Source organism: Siniperca chuatsi, linkage group LG12 (assembly GCF_020085105.1).
Source record: "Siniperca chuatsi isolate FFG_IHB_CAS linkage group LG12, ASM2008510v1, whole genome shotgun sequence".
Lineage (NCBI taxonomy): Eukaryota > Metazoa > Chordata > Actinopteri > Centrarchiformes > Sinipercidae > Siniperca > Siniperca chuatsi.
Window position 1 is genome coordinate 16010827 of NC_058053.1, and position 18008 is coordinate 16028834.

Sequence of the window (18008 nt, forward strand, 5' to 3'; positions counted from 1 at the left end):
TTGGTAATGTGTTTGTTGTTGGTATGGCACACATGAGCCTACCAGCATGGGTTCAGTTTTGTGTACCATTTAGCTCTTACTTCAGATGGTTTGGCAAGTCTAATAATGCACTATATTCATTGAAGAAAATAACTGGATAGACACAATACTCATTATTATTAGGAACAATGTTTTCTTTTTATTACATATGAATTATAGATATTCCAGTGATATTCTTAATAAATAGGTGCTTTGGTTAAATCACAACAAAGTTAACAAATGATGAGTAAACACAAGACAGTGTATCTTAGAATATGACTGTTTATACCAAAACAAAACATGACAAGAGCATGAAAACAACAACAACAACACAATTGTGCATATGATGCACTGAAGAGAAAGCTGAGGGTTTTTTCATCCTATTTACAATATGAGATATGCTGATTGTTAGTTAATCAGATTTGGAGCTATTATGTCTTTTTGTGTAAAAATAAAACTATAGCTTTGCACTACTACACAAATGCATCTCCTTCAGAGATTTTCATCAGTGTCGTCTGAGAGAGCTTTGAGGTCTTGGAGCTGCTGGATCGTCCTGATCCCGTATAAGATCCATACTTCCTGGGGGGTCTGTAGTATCTGGTGTACGGGGTTCTTTTGCTGGAGCGTGGGGAAATGTATGTGCCTCCTTCATCGGCATTTACCACTTTACTGTAAGACCAAAACATTGCCAAAGTTAATAATGTGGTATTAACTCAGCAGTCACAGGAAAAAGGGTGAAGATGGATGAACTTGAATACCTTTCAGGGCAGATTACTCGGCAGACTGTCACAGCGTAAAGCACAGCCCCTAAAAGGATGAAAAAACATCCCACCATTCCTAGAAATATGGGAGGTCCTAGGTCATACCTGGAATTCGTTAAAATGTAATTAGAAAAGTCACGATACAATGTACATACTGTAAATACATCAGATTTAAACTATTTGGTGATGGAAATCAGTGTGGCAAAATGTACCGTAAGGTTCGTGGCCCTGCTCTTTCAGCAAAGGATGTTCTGGCAATCCTGTTGATGTATAAGCAGTAACCAGAAATATCTGACACACCTGTGTGCAGAAGTTTTTCATTAATACCAAGAAATAATGAGGGCAAAACACTTCTGTCATTTAGAGACAAACACGTGTGTGTTCTGTACTCACCTCCAGCACAATGAAACACGGCTCCGACAAGAAGAAGTTTGTCCTTGGTTTTATCAGCTCCACCAATATAAGTGCACTCCATCCCAACAAAGCAGAGTACTACACCAAAGAATCCAAGCATCAACCCGCATATTAGTAATCCTTGTACTCCCTGGACAAAAGCTGTGAGAAACAGAAAAAAAAGAGTTAAGGCAAGAAAACAAAGAGAAAGTATTCAACAGAAAAAGTTCAATTTCTTGGACAGTGTTCAATTTCTCTCAGACAGAAAAGAAGCTGATGTGCGTATGAAGTCAAATCTCTTTGGAGGATATCCAAAGCTCCTTGTATTCACTACAGGGAGTAGACACAATAATGTGAACACTTGTACAATAAGATTAAGTCCAACTAAACTAAATACTGAATGCTATCTTTGCTTGGAATAGTTTTGTCAGTTTTCAGCAAGGGTTTGATTCAGTCGAATGGTAACTTTTGAGGCAGGGGTGACAAAATATATGTTGCATCTTACAATTGAATGCGATTCCAACACAAAAATATAAAGTCCAGCTTCAAAAATGACCATAGTTAGTTGAATCAACACCTTTCTGACAAAGTTGTATAAAAGATTTAACAGTATAAGAAACTTGTTTTATTGTGTCTTCACAGGTTAAGTTCTGGTGTAGACTCAGTGTCACTGAGAGCACTCATGCATTGCTGTACTACGCTCTAACTGTTGATCCCCAGGACCTCACATTTTTCTATTCATTCAGAGTGGAGAACCTTAACATGCACAGTAACTATACCTGAGGACATTAGATTGAAGTTATGGAGTATAAAGTACATTATTTCCTCTTGAAATGTGATACATTATCTACAAATTCTCACAAAATGGACATGTTAAATTACAGTAATGCCTTTTGATTTTAGTCATGATGTTTTCCGTAGAAGTCAGTATTTATCAGTTGTATTCTTGAGCTATACCATCCCTTGCTGAAATCTACACCATTAGACTACGGAAAAAGGGACACGATATTCCTCATGACTCCTCTCTCACCCTGCTAACCATCTTTTTAGCCTCCTCCCTTCTTTAAAAAAACAGAAAAGTATCAGAACCAGGACAGCCAGGCTCTGCAACAGCACCTACCCAGAGGCCGTCCACGCCCCTTAACTTTTAAATCATTAATGTGCTGCTATTATTCCTGTCTGTAAGACACTGTAAGGGCATGTATACAATGGTATACATCATAGCTGGTTGTGGTACTGATAGCATCCCCATAGGAATGCTTGTTTTAATTATTTATTATTATTACTTAATTTACTTTTATGTCCTAAGGTGGTCGTGGCATGTGAGCTGGGGTTCTTGTTGTTTTGTTTTGTTTTGTTTTGTGTTGGCTCACCAGACCAAATACCTATCAGCTATGTTGAAATGGCAATAAAGTACTGCATCTTGAATCTAATCATAATATATTTCATTGTGTTCACCCTTGTGCCTTAAAGTGAGTTTATGTGACTTTTTCTCTTTTCACTGTGGCCACCAGAAGTGACAATAATGGGATAATGTTATTATAAATAAAAAAGAATCATAAGATCAGCTAACTGACCCAGTGATTTTATTTACATAGCAATATCTACCTAAGGTTAGCTAACATTAGCAACCAAAAGCTACTGGTCACAAGGAAGACTGCAGTAGCAAAACTCCTTAGTGTATTGAAATTAACAAGGGGGCATTTTATTGCTTATGAAACCTTTTTCATTTCTAAAACAAAGACTGTTATTTCTTCTTTCAAATGTCACATAGTCTCACTTTAAGCAGCTGGTGTAAACTCAGTGTCACTGTGAACACTTATCTCTATCTGTTGAATTACAGGACTGCAAATATTTCTGTTCATTCAGAGTGAAAGGCTAACAGAGACAGTATTAGAAACACCATTGCAGAGGTATGTACAATGTGTGGAGCACTTACGGGTGACACTCCAGAGCACAGGGAACTCTCTACAGTTGGTGACAGCTGTGGAGTCGGTGACACAATCCTTCCACAGGTTGGACCAGTACCAGGACACTTTGATGATAAAGGAGCCTCCTTGACCTCCTAATTGAGTGATCCTCCAATAGTCCATGGCCATGGTGCACAGCACAAACAGCCATCCCAGTGATGAAATCAAGAAGCCAAATATTTGGATAAGTCGTTTCCTCATTTCTGAAATCACTAAATAAAACCAGGTAGCGTCCGCTCAGTTGGGTCAAAGCACAAAACGTCTACTCAGCGGAAAGCAGGATGATGAGTCATTTCTTGTTTCATTTCAAAGGGTGTACAGGACAGGATGACTGTGCCATGTGCCATTATTGTTGATGAGGGCTATGTACAATTGTTTGAGATGTTTACTGTAAACTTTCTGAAGTGTGCCACCCACACCACCTCTAGCTATCTTTTCAGGTTTACATCCCTTTTGCATCCACTGGTATGCAGCAACAATACATTTAATATGTATTTACAGGCTTGTAACCACCTTAAAATGTAATTATTATTTTCATTGAGCACACTAACATATTATTAGGATAAAGTACCAATAAAGTGAAAAGGCTGACTCTCACTGATTTTCTTAAGAGAACATAACACAAAGTGAAAACTGCTGCCCTCTTAAGACCTGCTGTGATCACTGAGGAGCAGCTATCATGACATAATCTGCTGACAAAACAAACAAAACACAAAGTAGTCAGTTGAATCTCATTTTTTAAAATCTGTTTTATTTCTAGTCATATACTCTGCTAAAAAACGGAGCCTTTTCATCATTTGTCACACATGTCATACAGCCCTGTTTTGATCTTCTTCAAGTTTGCTTATTACAAAATCATAGTTAATGGTTATGTCATTGAAAACAAGAGAATCTGTGTTTGACACAGTTTTAAATATAGCCATCGCAGACTAACACCATGAGCAGGTGACGTACAGTTAAAGTTACAACCAACAATGGAAATGTCTTATAAAATATTACACACTGACATCTAAAAAAAAACATAGAAAATTATGCAAAAATTTGATTAGGAAGGACCATTTTGGACTAAATGTTTTTGATTTTGCTGTTTAATTATAATAATCCTAACATCCTATGCACAGTAATATGTAGAACTGCCAAATAAAGGAGTTGTCTGTTACTGTATAGAAAATATAAATTCCCCAAGATCAGAGAGTAAACTGTATCATACAACTTTAAATTTGTACCCCTGGAAGAAACATGTAAATATTTTAAACTTAATTCCACTGTGGTAAACCACAGATCAATATCAGCAAATTCTGCTGCTGTTAAACAGAAACCACCAAGTTTCACACTGTATGCTTTATCTTTTACACTTAGTATTCAGTATATCTTTTAAGACTTGCCAGTGGCATCGACTAGTGTTTTATATTCACATCCCTCACACATATGCATTCTTATCAAAGTGCTGCATCCTGGAGGAGTTGCTGTAGTCTGGAGGAGGCCTGTGGTTTATAGACTTCGCCTGCCCTCTCGGGTAGGAGGAGATATGAGAATGAGATGCAGCACCTTTGTAGATATAGTTTTCCTGACTATGGCTGCAAAGAGACAGAACACATGTTCATCTTCAACAAATCAAACACCTATATGACTCAACAAAATTGATTCATACAGCAGGTTGGCCTATTTACAACATGTATCTCCTGTATAACATAGTATGTGTTATTCATACGAACCTTTTGGTAAAAGAATCTGCGATGGAGAAGCAGAGCATGGTGCCTCCGAGGATGCAGAGGATAGAACCAGCCCAGCCGATAAAGAGAGCAGCTCCCAGTTCATACCTAAAGACAAAGACCAATGCTTAATGGTAATTTTTCTTAATTAGCTAAGTTACATTAAAACACTCTGGCTCTACAGCCACAGGGTTCTTACTTCTGTGCCACAAACATTGGGTCGAAAAACTCTGATGTTATCCGGTGTGCATAGAGGGAGCACGCTGAGAGTGAGCAGAGGCCTGAGAAGAACAAGAAAAAAAGGAATCTAATTAGATCACACAGATAATTACACAGATATTACACAGACTCTTCCTCTATACTTACCACTAAGAATGAAATTTACACCGGCAAAGCAGGCAATGCCGGCTTTGTTTTTGTCAGTTCCTCCGATTTTAGTGCATTTCATTCCAACAAGGGCAAATATAGAACCAAAAAAACCTAGACAGATGGCTGCAATCATCAGTCCCCTGCATGCTTGGATGTAGCCTGCAAACATAAAATAGAGGTCAGATAATATGCGATCAAAAGAGTGTTATGTTCTGTTTCTCCATTCTGTGGTTTTGCAGTCCCACCGCAAGGTCAGTGAGTTATTGACTTTGTGACCAATTTACACATAACACAAGAAATACAGCAACCATAATTGTTTTCAGATGGTAGCGTGGTGACTGTCTTGTTATGAAACTTCAATCACTCAGATGTGATTTTGAGGCAAATATTACCTAGGTAGTTAACCCCTGAAACTAGTCAGCCGTGGGAGAAACCGCCTGAGGTTCCCAGTAAATCTGCTTTATAGCTTTCAAGCTCCGAGAACTGAGGCTAAACATTGACATATTTGGAGGTAAATGAGTTGTTCCTTGAAGACTTGCATTAGGCTTTAAGATATCTATTAGTCCTGACCAGCAATGAGCTTCAAATCGATGTTTTAGAAAAATTTAGAAAGAGAAGGAGCTGAGGTTGAACACTTATAAGGCACTTGGAAACTGAGGATGAATCAGCACTAGAGTAACTAGTGAAAAACAGGCTAAAAGAAAAAATACAACTACTCTTTCAGGCATTAACATGTGCTCTTTAACAGTAAAAAACAAATATAAAACAAAATAAACTCAACGCGATTGACCAAAACCATTAAAAAGGTAAAGAAATAGCCACAGTAAACAGCAGAAAAACCACGCATCCAATAAGATGGGAAAAAGAGCTGACCATCCAGTGCCAGCATCGAGGGAAAGTCTTTGCAGTTGGAGACTCCAGTTGAATCAGTGACACATGTCTTCCACAGATTGGACCAGTAAGTAGCCGTGGTGATGACTGTTCCATCAAGTGAAGACACCTTCCAGTAGTCCGTCGGCAAGGTGGAAGACACCAGCACCCACCCCAAAGTGCTTACAATAAAGGCCAAGATCTCCTGAAACATGCTGCTCATACTGCATAGAGGACTCCTCCACACTGCTGTGTGACGGCCAATTAGGTTGGTGAGACCTAAAACTGATTAATGGTTCCCTGGCTAGTAAGGCTTGTTGAAAATGTAGCTAGGCTCTGCAGTAGTAAGTTCAATGGATAGGCTGTGATTGATAGTTAATGTGTTGCGGACTGTTATATTCTGTAGGGAGGAGTTTGGCCCTAAACATCAACAAGTGGCCAATAGTCCATTCTAACGTCTTCCATCCTCTCACCAAGTACACGTCATTGTGACTCACAGTCATAGATGATGGGGACTGAGGGGACTGAAAGTTCTGGATGTAGAAAGTGTTGTGATGGCAGCAGTGATGACATTTAAAATTAAAGCAACTGTAGCATGTACAATGATCCGAGGTTGGTTAAACTAACAATGCATCATGCAGTATTTTATGGGTGCATGATCTGCAAGGATTTATAGTGTCCATCCACACAACAAATTATGGCCTCATAAATGTCCAAAGTGGAACATTTGAGAGGTGAACCAGCACCTTTTGACAGCCTCAACAAAAAATTAACATTAAAGTCGCATTTTTTTCCACTCTATACATTTCTGTTTAAATCATGTCTTTGGATTTATTTGTGAATCAAGAAAACTGTATTGAAAAATGACAGATACAAAACATTTATCCTTAAAATAGGATACAGTGCAGTGAATGTGTCACCTTCTACCTGTCACCTCTCACTGCCACCTACAGGGGTATAGGACTGGGGGCAGAAGGGGACTGAGCAGGATTTAGATAACTTCTTAACAGCATGTCACTCACTCTGATGTCTCAGGAAGTAGAGGAACAAACTTTATGTTACATTGCAAAGAAATGTGGCAATTAATTGAGAAAATGATAATGGGGTGTCACAGACAAAAGCGAGGGAAATCACTCAGGAATTCATTAAGCTTTTACAATGTGAATTAGAGCCACATCTGGTGGATGTACATACTGTAGGTAATGTTTCTGTCAACACACTGCTGCCACCGTCAGATGGAGCTGAGAATCTCAAAGCACTCTGCAATTGTTCTTTTTAAAAACATGTTATTCTTTTTAAAAATATAACATATTACAACACGTTTCTGAATTGGGTAAATTTATAGAGAAATTAAATTAATTGTATTTTATCTTCCTATTCTGTTTTAAACACTGCGGAGAGTTGAAATATGTTTAGTAAATCTAACAAAATCTAATTCCAGACATCTAGCCACATAATGATGAACTAATAAATGTAACTAGTCAACACATGGATAAAAACAGTAACACTGAAAAAAAGGTGTGCATATCCAATAATATCTAATTATAGACAATAAGAGCAAAATTCCTTATTCCTTACAATATTAAATAAATAATGCAACTATAAAATACAGAAAATATGGGTGATAAAGGGTTCACAAAATATCATTTTGACATTTCCAGCAAAGGGTAACACATTTGCCACAGTTAACACGTGAGCCATAGTCTGGTACAGGAATTATTATTTACTTATTTTTTCAGTGTCATAATTTTGTTTTTGTTATAAATCTGAAAACAATATTTGTCAAGGTAACAAGTCATTTGTGATTATATCAGCAATGATCAAAGTAAAAAAATATGATAAAATGTCATTATGGAAACAGGTATAACTTGAACAAAAGTGTTTTTGTTTAAAAAAAATAGATATGAGTCTCTACAAGATGAAAATCTGGGTAATTTTTAAAACAAAGATAATTTGATTCTTTCACTGACAAATTAACAAAACACTGTCAGGCTGTATCCTCTTAGATACTTAATGGCGAACCTTAAGTAAAGATATCTTTGCAAAACATATCACTTAAGAATTATTTTCTAACATTTTACTTCCTGGTAACCTTCAACAGCATTTTCAAGGACTACAAATGGTAACTTGGACTGTAGAAAAGAATCCGCTACATCTGAACATATATGTGCAAAATATGCACTGAATTTACTCAGTTTGAGTTTTGAATAATGGTTCTTGATACATGACAGATACGTGCTTTTGAAACCAAGGTGATGTATTTGTTTCTGTGGTGAAGAATATTTAGGTTACACTGTGTTATTACACATTAGGAACATTTCATAAAGCACCTCCACAGTATACATACAATACCTTGCCATAAGTGAGTATATATGCTATGTTCACACACTAGATGTGTGTTAACAGAGACAAATGCATCATGCAGCAGTGTGAGAACATACAGATGCTGTATGTGGTTGCTGTGAGACTCGGACCCTCTTAGCTTACCTTCCAGCTGAAAGATAGAATAATGTGGTCTGCAGTGCAGAGCTCCAATGGCATTTCCAGCACAGTTGTTCCACAGACCCTGGAGTACCCAGGTTGCTGTGATGACCGAGGATGCCCGGCTGGTGGCCCTCCATTCATTGGACACTGTGGAACCAATAGTGGCACCCAGCCCAGCCAGGCCGCTGAGAAAAGCCAGAATCTGCAAGACTGACATTTGGAGATTTAAGATATGTATACAGTCTTTTAGCAAATTCAAGAAAATGAGAAGAAATAAAATCTTTCCAGGTACGTAAATTACAGTGTGGACATGTGTTGAGATGATTTACAGATAGGACATCTTGCCTGCGTCTCTAGTAACGAGGGGTGGACACAGATGTCTGAAAGTGAAATGGAAAGGAAGCTGGCATTTAGTCACTACATTTTGGCAAGCAGAATTTGTGTGTCCACGTTTTGGTCTAAAAATAAGGTGAAGTATCATATTAACATAAAAAAAAAATAAAGAAGTAATCAGTAATCCTAAAAACAAGAAGAAATGTGACAAAGTCCAGCTACTAGTTCATCTATTTCTGCACACAATATTTAGCAACTGAATGACTAATGATTGCACATGTATGTTGTTTTTCATGTTCACTGTTATCACCCCTGAGAGTGCGTTTTCATCAGTCATCTGAAACAGAAGATGAAAAATATGGTGCATTTAGAGAAAATGAAGCCATTCACAAAAAGAGATGGTGGCATCAGAACTGAATCAACTGTAATGTGAATCTCAATAAAATTCTATGGGAAATCATTACTGAAACTAAGAGCTTGTTAGAAAGATTGCAAATCTGACAATTGTTGACTGTTTTGTATTATTTTTTAATTATTTTTTTTAAAATTACAGAATAGGAAAAAAATCAAACAAACAGGTAATAAAAATTAATTATTATACTGTTTGTTTAACAGAAAATGTCTTGGGGCTGCAGTCTGAGGGAGTATATGAAGTTACGTTTTGAGAACAAATAAACATCAAAATTTTACAATTGGTATAAAAAACAAGTAGAAGTGGGATTCAGTGAATTTTACACAAAATGATGCTAGAACAGTCAATGTCTGTAATTTTCATAATTTACAAATAAAAATTCATATGTAGGAGTTTTAAGTAGAGTTCCATCGTTTTTTAAAGGTTATACTTTATTTGAGATACAATATGAGGGAAGCCATACAGGCAGGTCGTAAAAAAAGAACTGTCCTGTATAAATCCTCCTTTATAATTTTGCTGTCAACTGGTTTTATGAATTTTCTAGAATAAGTGTAATTTTTTCTTGATTTTCAGGAGAGATCCCATATTCTACTTTTTTTTAAATTATCTAAATCTTATTTTTTATAATCTTGAAAAAAGTTGATTTCTATAGTAAACAGACTGAAATAATCTAACTAGACCGTCAGATTTCTTTCCACATAGTACTTTAAAAGACAACTAATTCATTCTGACTTTGAAGGTTAATCATAATATAAAGTAGTTAAAATTAGCTCCACCTCAGCTAACATTTAAATGACACTTACAGGTGAATGTATAGGTAAAAACAATTCAACAATATATCTTGTAATATACAAAACAATATATTATAATCATAAAACACTATAAGGGTCTATTCTGCATGAGTACTTTTACTTTTGATAAATATATTTTGTTGATAATACTTTTACTGTGGTAAAAGTGTGGTATTGATTTTTATTTGAGTAAATCTAATCTAATTCACAAATAAAATACACCAGCGTTTCTCTGAGTTCCCCACAAATTGTTTGCTCGAGTAAGAAAGGACAGATTTCATGACACGAAGAAGTTTGGGAAGTGATGGAGACTTCTGTCAGCCAATCCCCATGCGGTGGGCGGGGCTACGCAGCGCCCCACTCACCTGACAGCCAACCCGCATGTGCGTGCCCTGTAGTAATCCTGTCTTTAATGTCGGTAGGTGTGATGTTGACAGACATTGGAGTTTACAGCAGCTCTTCTCTCAGTGTTTCCTCCTCTGAGTCTGAGTATCCCTCTGCCACATAGCCCGCAGAGAAAGTCCGCAGGTTGCTTTTACTATTGGGGGCATGGAACCTCTGCGGAAGGAGGCGAAGGATAATCCGTCGGCTTCAGCTAATCTTCTCTCCAAGATTTTCTTCTGGTAAGAAAACCGACCTCACAGTGACAGCCGTGTTTGACATTAATTGAACGGAGAGCTCTCTTGTGTGACAGTTTGTGGCCACTCAAGACAGGCTGTTCCCTGTGATGTGATAGCAGGTAGTTGCATGAGCATCCATGCATAAACATAAACCACACTGTTCCCACATGGAGGAGAAAGCTCAGGCCCTTTGGTACAAGTTTAGTTCAGTTCAGTTTAGTTGTGCAGAGTAATTGTAGAGTTGCATGGAGAGTATACCGAGTGCCGGAAAAAGTAGGTTACTATTGTTTCACTAGTGAAGTAAAAGTAGCAGTGCGCCATTAAAAGTACTGAAACTTTTACTTAAATGAAACTATAATAATAACTTTATTTGTATAACACTGTTCTTTGTTACAAAGACAAAGTGCTTAAGTTAAGAACGTGAGAGACGTTATAAACTTGTACAGTAAAATTATAAAGTAAACTAAACAACTTTTGGAAGTTTGCTACAGTAGGAAAAATAAATGGACTACTCTGAAGAATGGACCATTTAACCATTTTAATGATGTGTTATTTAAATGTTGCAGCTCATACAGGTGGGCTGGTGCATTGCTGTCTTGCTGTCTTTGTTGGGGATTTTCATGCTTTCTCATTAAGCTAAAACAATGTTTTCAAAGTTTCTAGGAAGTTGACATTTTGGAGATACAACAATAATTATTTTCAACTACTGAACAGACTTTGATGCATTTTATCTCTAGTTGGCTGAATCCCTTGTTCAGAATCGGGTACAAGAGGAAATTGCAGGAAGATGACATGTATGAAGTTCTTCCGGAGGATGCCTCAGATAGACTCGGGGAGGAGCTACAATGGTAAGACCTTGAGTAATGTATTGGTAAAGGCTTATTTACAGTCATTCTCCCACAGTTCAAAGTCGCTAACACTAGAAATAGGCTTAGATTCCAAGAATCTCAGATGCCACAGTGATCTGTTATGTATTTTACAGAAATTCAACCTTTCATGCATCAGACCAGCATTCAACCTCAGTCAGGAGCAGGGGTGAACGCCCTTAAGACCTCTTTAGCTTGTTTGCCCCCCTTCCTTACCAGCGATCATTGCAAGTTCTCTGTATTTTAAGAGGAAAGACACAAACCAGCTTCTGGTCACAGCTCCTGGCATCTGCTTCCATGATTTCCAGTTTTGAAAAAGGTACACCATCACACTGGTCAGGTTTAGATCAGAGAGGCCATTCTTATTCTTGACACCCATGGATCCAAACTACTAGCCAGCTAGTAGTGTGTAGTAGTCAACCAGAGACTCGTGGATGTCTCTGTCAGTGTCTGGCACCTCTCAGACTTCTAAATATGGGACAGACCACACCCTTTGACGGAGTTTGGTGTCAGAGTTGACTTTAAGCTTGGAGGTGAGCCCACCTATATATAGACAGTACTATCACATGAGAGCAGGCTCTCCCAGATAGAGGTGACCTGTACTATCTAGTTGAGGGATAATCAACACCTAAAATGGCACATACCAATAGTTAGATACTGCTGCTGCAGTAATGTGGGGCTTGTATTAAACTGTGGCAGTGAAGAGAGAGCTGAGCAACCAAGCAAAGCTCTTTCTTTATGATTCATATCCAATTAGAATTCAATCCTGTGCCGAAAATAGGGAGTCTCGTTGTTATTTTGTCATTATGAAGCAATGCTACAGATAATTAACTACAGTACCTCAGTAAACACTCTATAGTGTAGAAATGTGTATGTAGACAGCCACACACTAAAATCTGTATACTGCATACTTAGTTAATGTCCACACAAGCAAGATATTATAATAATGGATTATTCTGCTTAAAATATGTGGAATTGAATTTTTCTTGTGATTTCTTTCCAGAAACATTCAGTAGTGCAATGGTGCATTAGTAACATTTCTTAGTTATAGATTACTGACTGGGAGTCACCATTGCTTTTCTTTTTTCTGTTCAAAGGTATTGGAACAGAGAGGTTCAACAGGCAGCAAAAGATCTGCGCCCGCCCAGACTTACCAAAGTTCTTGTTCAGTGCTATTGGAGATCGTACTCACTCATTGGAATATATATCTTTGTAGAGGTACAGTGCAATCTCACAGTGAAACCAAAGTCTACAGAGAATGATGCTGCATTAAGAATTAAGTTTTGTTTTAATGCAGCACATCCACATATCTGCTTTACATCTCATTTTCTATCAGGAAGTTATCAAAGTAATTCAGCCGGTGCTACTTGGAAAAATCATTGAGTACTTTGAGAGTTATGACCCCACCAACACAGCTGCAGTCTATGAAGCCTACAGTTACGCGGCAGGCATCTCCCTGTCAACCATTTGCCTGGCCATCCTTCATCATCTCTATTTCTACCATGTCCAGCGAACAGGCATGAAGATTCGCGTGGCCATGTGCCACATGATCTATCGCAAGGTCAGTCATTATGAGACATCTGTGTATAAATGTCATCCTCTGTCATCATTGTTGTGCAAGTTCACACTTCACAAGAGCTAGCTCAAAGTTCAGTTCATGCAGATTAAAATGAACTAGTTCACAATTTTAAATTTTGAACTAAGTTCACAGTACCAAAATTAACTAGTTCGCATTCATTTCTTAATTTCTTCTGTTTCTTGTGATCATCATTGACTTGCAGATATTTCCCAAGACCGGTCGGATGCTTCAGCTCGCTGTGTTGTTTCAAAAATCTGTGACCCATCAGATTCTGTGACACAAAACACCGGCATGCTGGGTACCATAAAACACAGTTCGTGAGCGCTATTAACTCTCGCAGGACTTAACAACGCTCACGTTCATTAGTTGCAAATGGATGCGTTCAGTTCACCGTTCACCAAAAACATGAGCATGTTCCATGAACGGCGCTCTTTGAGTGCGTTGCATGCACAACACTGTCTGTCATATTCCTGTGGTTTGTAGGACTTGATTTAACACCTTTGCTCTGCAAAGGCTCTTTGTCTTAACAGCAAAGCATTGGCCAAAACTACCACAGGACAAATTGTAAACCTCTTGTCTAATGATGTCAACAAATTTGATGAGGTAATTATCTGAAAGTATCTGTGTTTATATCTTTAAATTGATACATGTGACATACTCATTCAATAATACACACCATTCCTCAGCTATTCTTTTTCTCTTCTTTGTTTTCTTACAGGTAACCTTATATTTGCACTTTTTGTGGATTGGTCCTCTACAAGCAGCAACTGTGATATTGTTGTTAATGTATGCGATTGGCCCATCATGCCTTGCGGGAATGGCAGTCTTCTTCATCCTGATGCCAGTACAGACCATGTTCGGACGCTTGTTCTCTAGTCTCAGGTTTGTAGTCATTCGATTTATCAAATATAGCTAACAGTTGTCTCAACTTATGAAAAGTTTCTGTCGCGTGTTGCACTGGTAGCATTGCTGCAGTTTGTGTCTGCTGTTTTAGGGCTGAAACAGCTGTCTTAACAGATGATAGAATACGCACAATGAATGAAGTCATCACTGGGATCCGTGTTATAAAGATGTATGGGTGGGAGAAGCCTTTCGCTGCTTTGGTGGATGAGGTCAGAAGGTAGGTGAATTCCTCCTTGTATCTATTTATTGTAATAATTGTCCAGTTATGATAGTTATCCTATTGTGCCAGACTTTTTTCATACAGGTAAGTACAGTAGTTAATGAGAAAATGTTAAAAAATGTCCTATCATGCATTGTTAAGATAACTTTAACAACTCCTGTATTTGCACCAAAAACTAACCATTTAACCAAATTTAATTGAAATCTGTTAACAAGGTTGTGTAATATCCTGTTAATTAACAAAAATGTAAAAAACAAATGCTCCTTTATGCTGCCAAGAATTATAATGTATGTTAAACAGCATTTACTGACAACATGTCTTGTTATTGTATAGAATGGAAATCTCCAAGATCTTGAAAAGCTCCTACCTGCGTGGCCTGAACATGGCATCTTTCTTTGTGGCCAGCAAGATCATCATCTTCATCACCGTCTGTGTCTACGTACTGACAGGAAACACGTTGACTGCTAGCAGAGTGTTTATGGCTGTTTCCCTCTACGGGGCGGTCAGACTCACCATCACGCTCTTTTTTCCCTTTGCCATAGAGAAGGTCTCTGAGACTCTCATCAGCATAAGAAGGATTAAAGTAAATACACTACAGACGGAGGCCATATTTATAACCAGTGTGTATCTATGGAAACTGAAACTGTGATTCTTCTTCTAAGAATTTTCTTCTGCTGGATGAAGTTGCTCCTGAGCATCAAGGCCTTCCTGTGGCAGAGAAGAAGGACTGTATGGTGACGATTCAGGATTTAATATGCTACTGGGATAAGGTGAGAATTAGTGTCTGTAAGTGTCTCTCCTTTCTATTTATACATTGCTCACATGCAACAATCCTTAGACCCCTCAAGGATCTAAGTAAGGTTAGAGAGTGTCGCTATGATAAATAAACCTTGTACCTTGCATACAGATTGTGAAGCCTTTAGAACAAACCTGTGATTTTGAACTATATAAGTAAACCTGACATTAACAGACTTATTGAATAGTTACTCCATGGCAGTGTTTCAGTTCATTTACTTTTTCTTACAGATGCTAGAGGCTCCAACTTTACAGAACGTGTCTTTCACAGTGAGGCCAGAGCAGCTCCTGGCAGTAATTGGACCTGTTGGGGCTGGAAAGGTCAGGTTTGTTTTCTAGTCTTAGGTTTATAGTCATGCACACACATTATTATAAACCTGAGACATGCAAAATAACTCAAAATAGTTAATAATATAATGTTATCAATTGTATTATTAACTAGCAGTATAGCGTTGAAACAGTGCTGAGGTCTTGCTTTCTTACCAGCAGTTGAATGCCATATAAAATGTCACTCGGGCCACTGAATTTGACTGACACAATGGAGACATTAACTATTTTGATGTGTAGGAAATACCAAGATTCCTTCATTTTACCATAAATGAATCCTGTTGTGGTATGATAGTAGTGCTAGCAATTCTCGTTAAAGCCAATGGTCAGCTAGCTGCTAGATAGTTAGCTTGTATGCAGGCAGCAGAATGGATTCTTTAATTATTTGGTTAATTAATTGTCTTTTGGGAAATATACTTATTAGCTTTCTTATCAAGAGTTAGATGAGAAGATCGATATCTCTTTCGTGTCTGTATGGTAATTATGGAGCAAGGCTGGGAGACTATTAGCTTAGCTTAGCATAAAAACTGGAAACAGGAGGAAAGAGTTATGTGCCGTAACTATTTCTTCGCGACCAACAGTCTTTATGTTAAGCTAAGCTAATTGCCTCCTGGCTCCAGTTCCATACTCATCTAACTCTCGACAAGAAAGTGATGTTGAGTGTATTTCCAAAAAGGTCAAAATTGTTCTTTAAATCTTTTTGTTCTGTGTTTGTGCATGTCAGTCCTCACTCCTCAGTGCCATCCTGGGAGAACTGAGTCAGGAAAGTGGTGTGGTCAAGGTCAAAGGAGAGCTGACATACACTTCTCAGCAGCCCTGGATTTTACCTGGTACGATTCGAAGCAACATCCTTTTTGGAAAAGAGCTCAACCCCCAGAAGTACGACCGAGTTTTGAGAGCCTGTGCCCTCAAGAGAGTAAGACTCGCATCTAGTCATGTTCTTAATTATCACATGCCGCGCTGCATTTTCATGCTGTGTAGTCTAGGTATTAGAAAAGTTTTAGCATACGTAGCTTGTAGTGAGTCCAGTGTAAATGTGAATGGTAAGGTGTGCATTTGGACCCTGTTCAGGACATGGACCTGTTGCCAGGTGGTGACTTGGCAATGGTTGGCGACAGAGGGGCCAACCTCAGTGGAGGACAGAAGGCAAGGGTCAGCTTAGCAAGGTGTGTATAACTATAGAGTAATGCACTTTTTACTTTGGTGTCAGTGACAGAGATAACCTCCACATGTGTGTATTTTTTAGAGCAGTGTATCAGGATGCAGATATCTACTTGCTGGATGACCCACTCAGTGCTGTGGATGCTGAGGTGGGAAGGCACCTCTTTGAAGAGTAAGTCTTGTTACTAACATCTCCCCATTGTTTTCCATGGAGAAATCCAGTGGAAAGTACATATCTGTTAATCAGGTGTTGTTTATTATGTTAGCAGTTTTTCATTGCATTAAAATATTTGTTTTCTTCAGGTGCATTTGTGGACTTTTGAGAAAGAAGCCTCGTATCCTGGTTACTCATCAACTACAGTATCTGAAGGCTGCAGATCAAATTATTGTCTTAAAGGAGGTGTGTGTGTGTGTGTTTTTATTTGTGTGTGTTTTTATAAGTGAGTTTACATGTAAACAAAGTGCTCAGGAGGTGATAAAACATAATTTACCAGTTGTTACTGCTCCATGTACTCTGAATATTTGCTATCCAAACTGTTGTAATTATGATCATATGTGTTATGTGGTGCGTAATTCTGCCACAGTTAACTGTCACTTCATTGTAGCATCACTTATGTCTAATTCCATTGCATTTCTCAGCTCAATAACTTTTCAGCGATACTACACCTAGAATCTATCTTTAGAGTATCAAACACTGTAAACAAACCCTGTAGAAACCCTGCAAACCCTGTAGACTTAAAGGTTGCTTTAAAAAGTTTGTAGTTACCTGAGGGCAGCAGCTGTAGTCAGCTTGGATTCACAGCGATTGCAGTGGATTCCAATGGTGACCCAGTTTCATGGCAAAAAGAAGTATCAAAACAGAGTGCCTGTCTCCTGCTCCTTTACTGGTCAGAACCAGAACCAGAATTGGTCTGTTTTGTATAGGACATGCAGAGTCATGCTAACTAGCAGCGAGTGACCTATGGCTATAACAGAGCAGTTTCCTACCTGATTATTGTTAAAGCTTCCCAATTGATTTTTAGCCAATAAGTAAAGAAATAAAGAACAAGTTGACAATTGGATGGTATTGCTAATGTGCTAGCAAACAATTGCATTCAGTACTTACACTGCTTATCATCCCATTGATGATGTCTAGCTGCTAGATGAGGAGTTAAGACCAATACTCACCGGCATTTTAGTTCTGGTTTGGTCTTCATTGACTTCTGAGAAAATATCAGGGTGTCTGTCGTTTGGTGCTGGCAGGTATAGTGAGTTTTTAGAGCTTTTTTACTGAAAAATAATTGCTTGCTGCTCTTACAAACAGTCATTTTAGTTAGTGTTGATATAAAATATAATAATAATATTGATCAGCAGCTTTTACCACAGCTTTAATCAATCCAAAAATGAAGACCTGTGGTGTAACTTTCTACTTTGTCTTTCATGTC

At 38.1% G+C, this 18008-nt stretch overlaps 3 protein-coding genes across 9 annotated transcripts in view; 1 reads left to right on the forward strand and 2 right to left on the reverse strand.

Annotated features, from left to right (window-relative positions):
- Positions 1–151: 151 nt before the first annotated feature.
- Positions 152–3468, reverse strand: LOC122885566 (claudin-10). Its single transcript, XM_044216818.1, has 5 exons — positions 3112–3468; positions 1173–1334; positions 992–1079; positions 777–884; positions 152–687 (listed from the first exon to the last, which is right to left on the reverse strand). Exons 1-5 carry the CDS (start codon positions 3341–3343, stop codon positions 492–494), a joined length of 786 nt encoding a protein of 261 aa, XP_044072753.1. The 5' UTR covers positions 3344–3468; the 3' UTR covers positions 152–491.
- Positions 3469–3873: 405 nt separating this feature from the next.
- cldn10b (claudin 10b) lies at positions 3874–10601 on the reverse strand. 3 transcript variants are annotated; one of them, XM_044216722.1, is made up of 6 exons: positions 10479–10601; positions 8581–8787; positions 5221–5382; positions 5054–5135; positions 4858–4962; positions 3874–4719 (listed from the first exon to the last, which is right to left on the reverse strand). In XM_044216722.1, exons 1-6 carry the CDS (start codon positions 10552–10554, stop codon positions 4563–4565), a joined length of 789 nt encoding a protein of 262 aa, XP_044072657.1. In that variant the 5' UTR covers positions 10555–10601; the 3' UTR covers positions 3874–4562. The 3 variants fall into 3 exon arrangements, with proteins under 3 accessions (XP_044072657.1, XP_044072659.1, XP_044072658.1); XM_044216724.1 differs by lacking the exon at positions 10479–10601 and having other exon boundaries at positions 8581–8796; XM_044216723.1 differs by lacking the exons at positions 8581–8787; positions 10479–10601 and adding an exon at positions 6097–8539.
- Positions 10602–10603: 2 nt separating this feature from the next.
- The window catches only part of LOC122885513 (ATP-binding cassette sub-family C member 4-like), a 68200-nt gene continuing 60795 nt past the window's right edge, over positions 10604–18008 (forward strand). For 3 of the 5 annotated variants that reach the window (XM_044216717.1, XM_044216718.1, XM_044216720.1), the window contains exons 1-14: positions 10604–10736; positions 11471–11581; positions 12697–12817; positions 12936–13160; positions 13692–13781; positions 13897–14060; positions 14173–14298; positions 14635–14884; positions 14964–15071; positions 15328–15417; positions 16148–16339; positions 16495–16589; positions 16670–16756; positions 16888–16984. In XM_044216717.1, coding sequence (XP_044072652.1) covers positions 10663–10736; positions 11471–11581; positions 12697–12817; positions 12936–13160; positions 13692–13781; positions 13897–14060; positions 14173–14298; positions 14635–14884; positions 14964–15071; positions 15328–15417; positions 16148–16339; positions 16495–16589; positions 16670–16756; positions 16888–16984 — 1830 coding nt within the window. In that variant the 5' untranslated portion in view covers positions 10604–10662. Of the gene's footprint in view, positions 10737–11273; positions 11582–12696; positions 12818–12935; positions 13161–13691; positions 13782–13896; positions 14061–14172; positions 14299–14634; positions 14885–14963; positions 15072–15327; positions 15418–16147; positions 16340–16494; positions 16590–16669; positions 16757–16887; positions 16985–18008 lie in introns of those variants that run through there. The other 2 variants (XM_044216719.1, XM_044216721.1) reach the window with 2 other exon arrangements.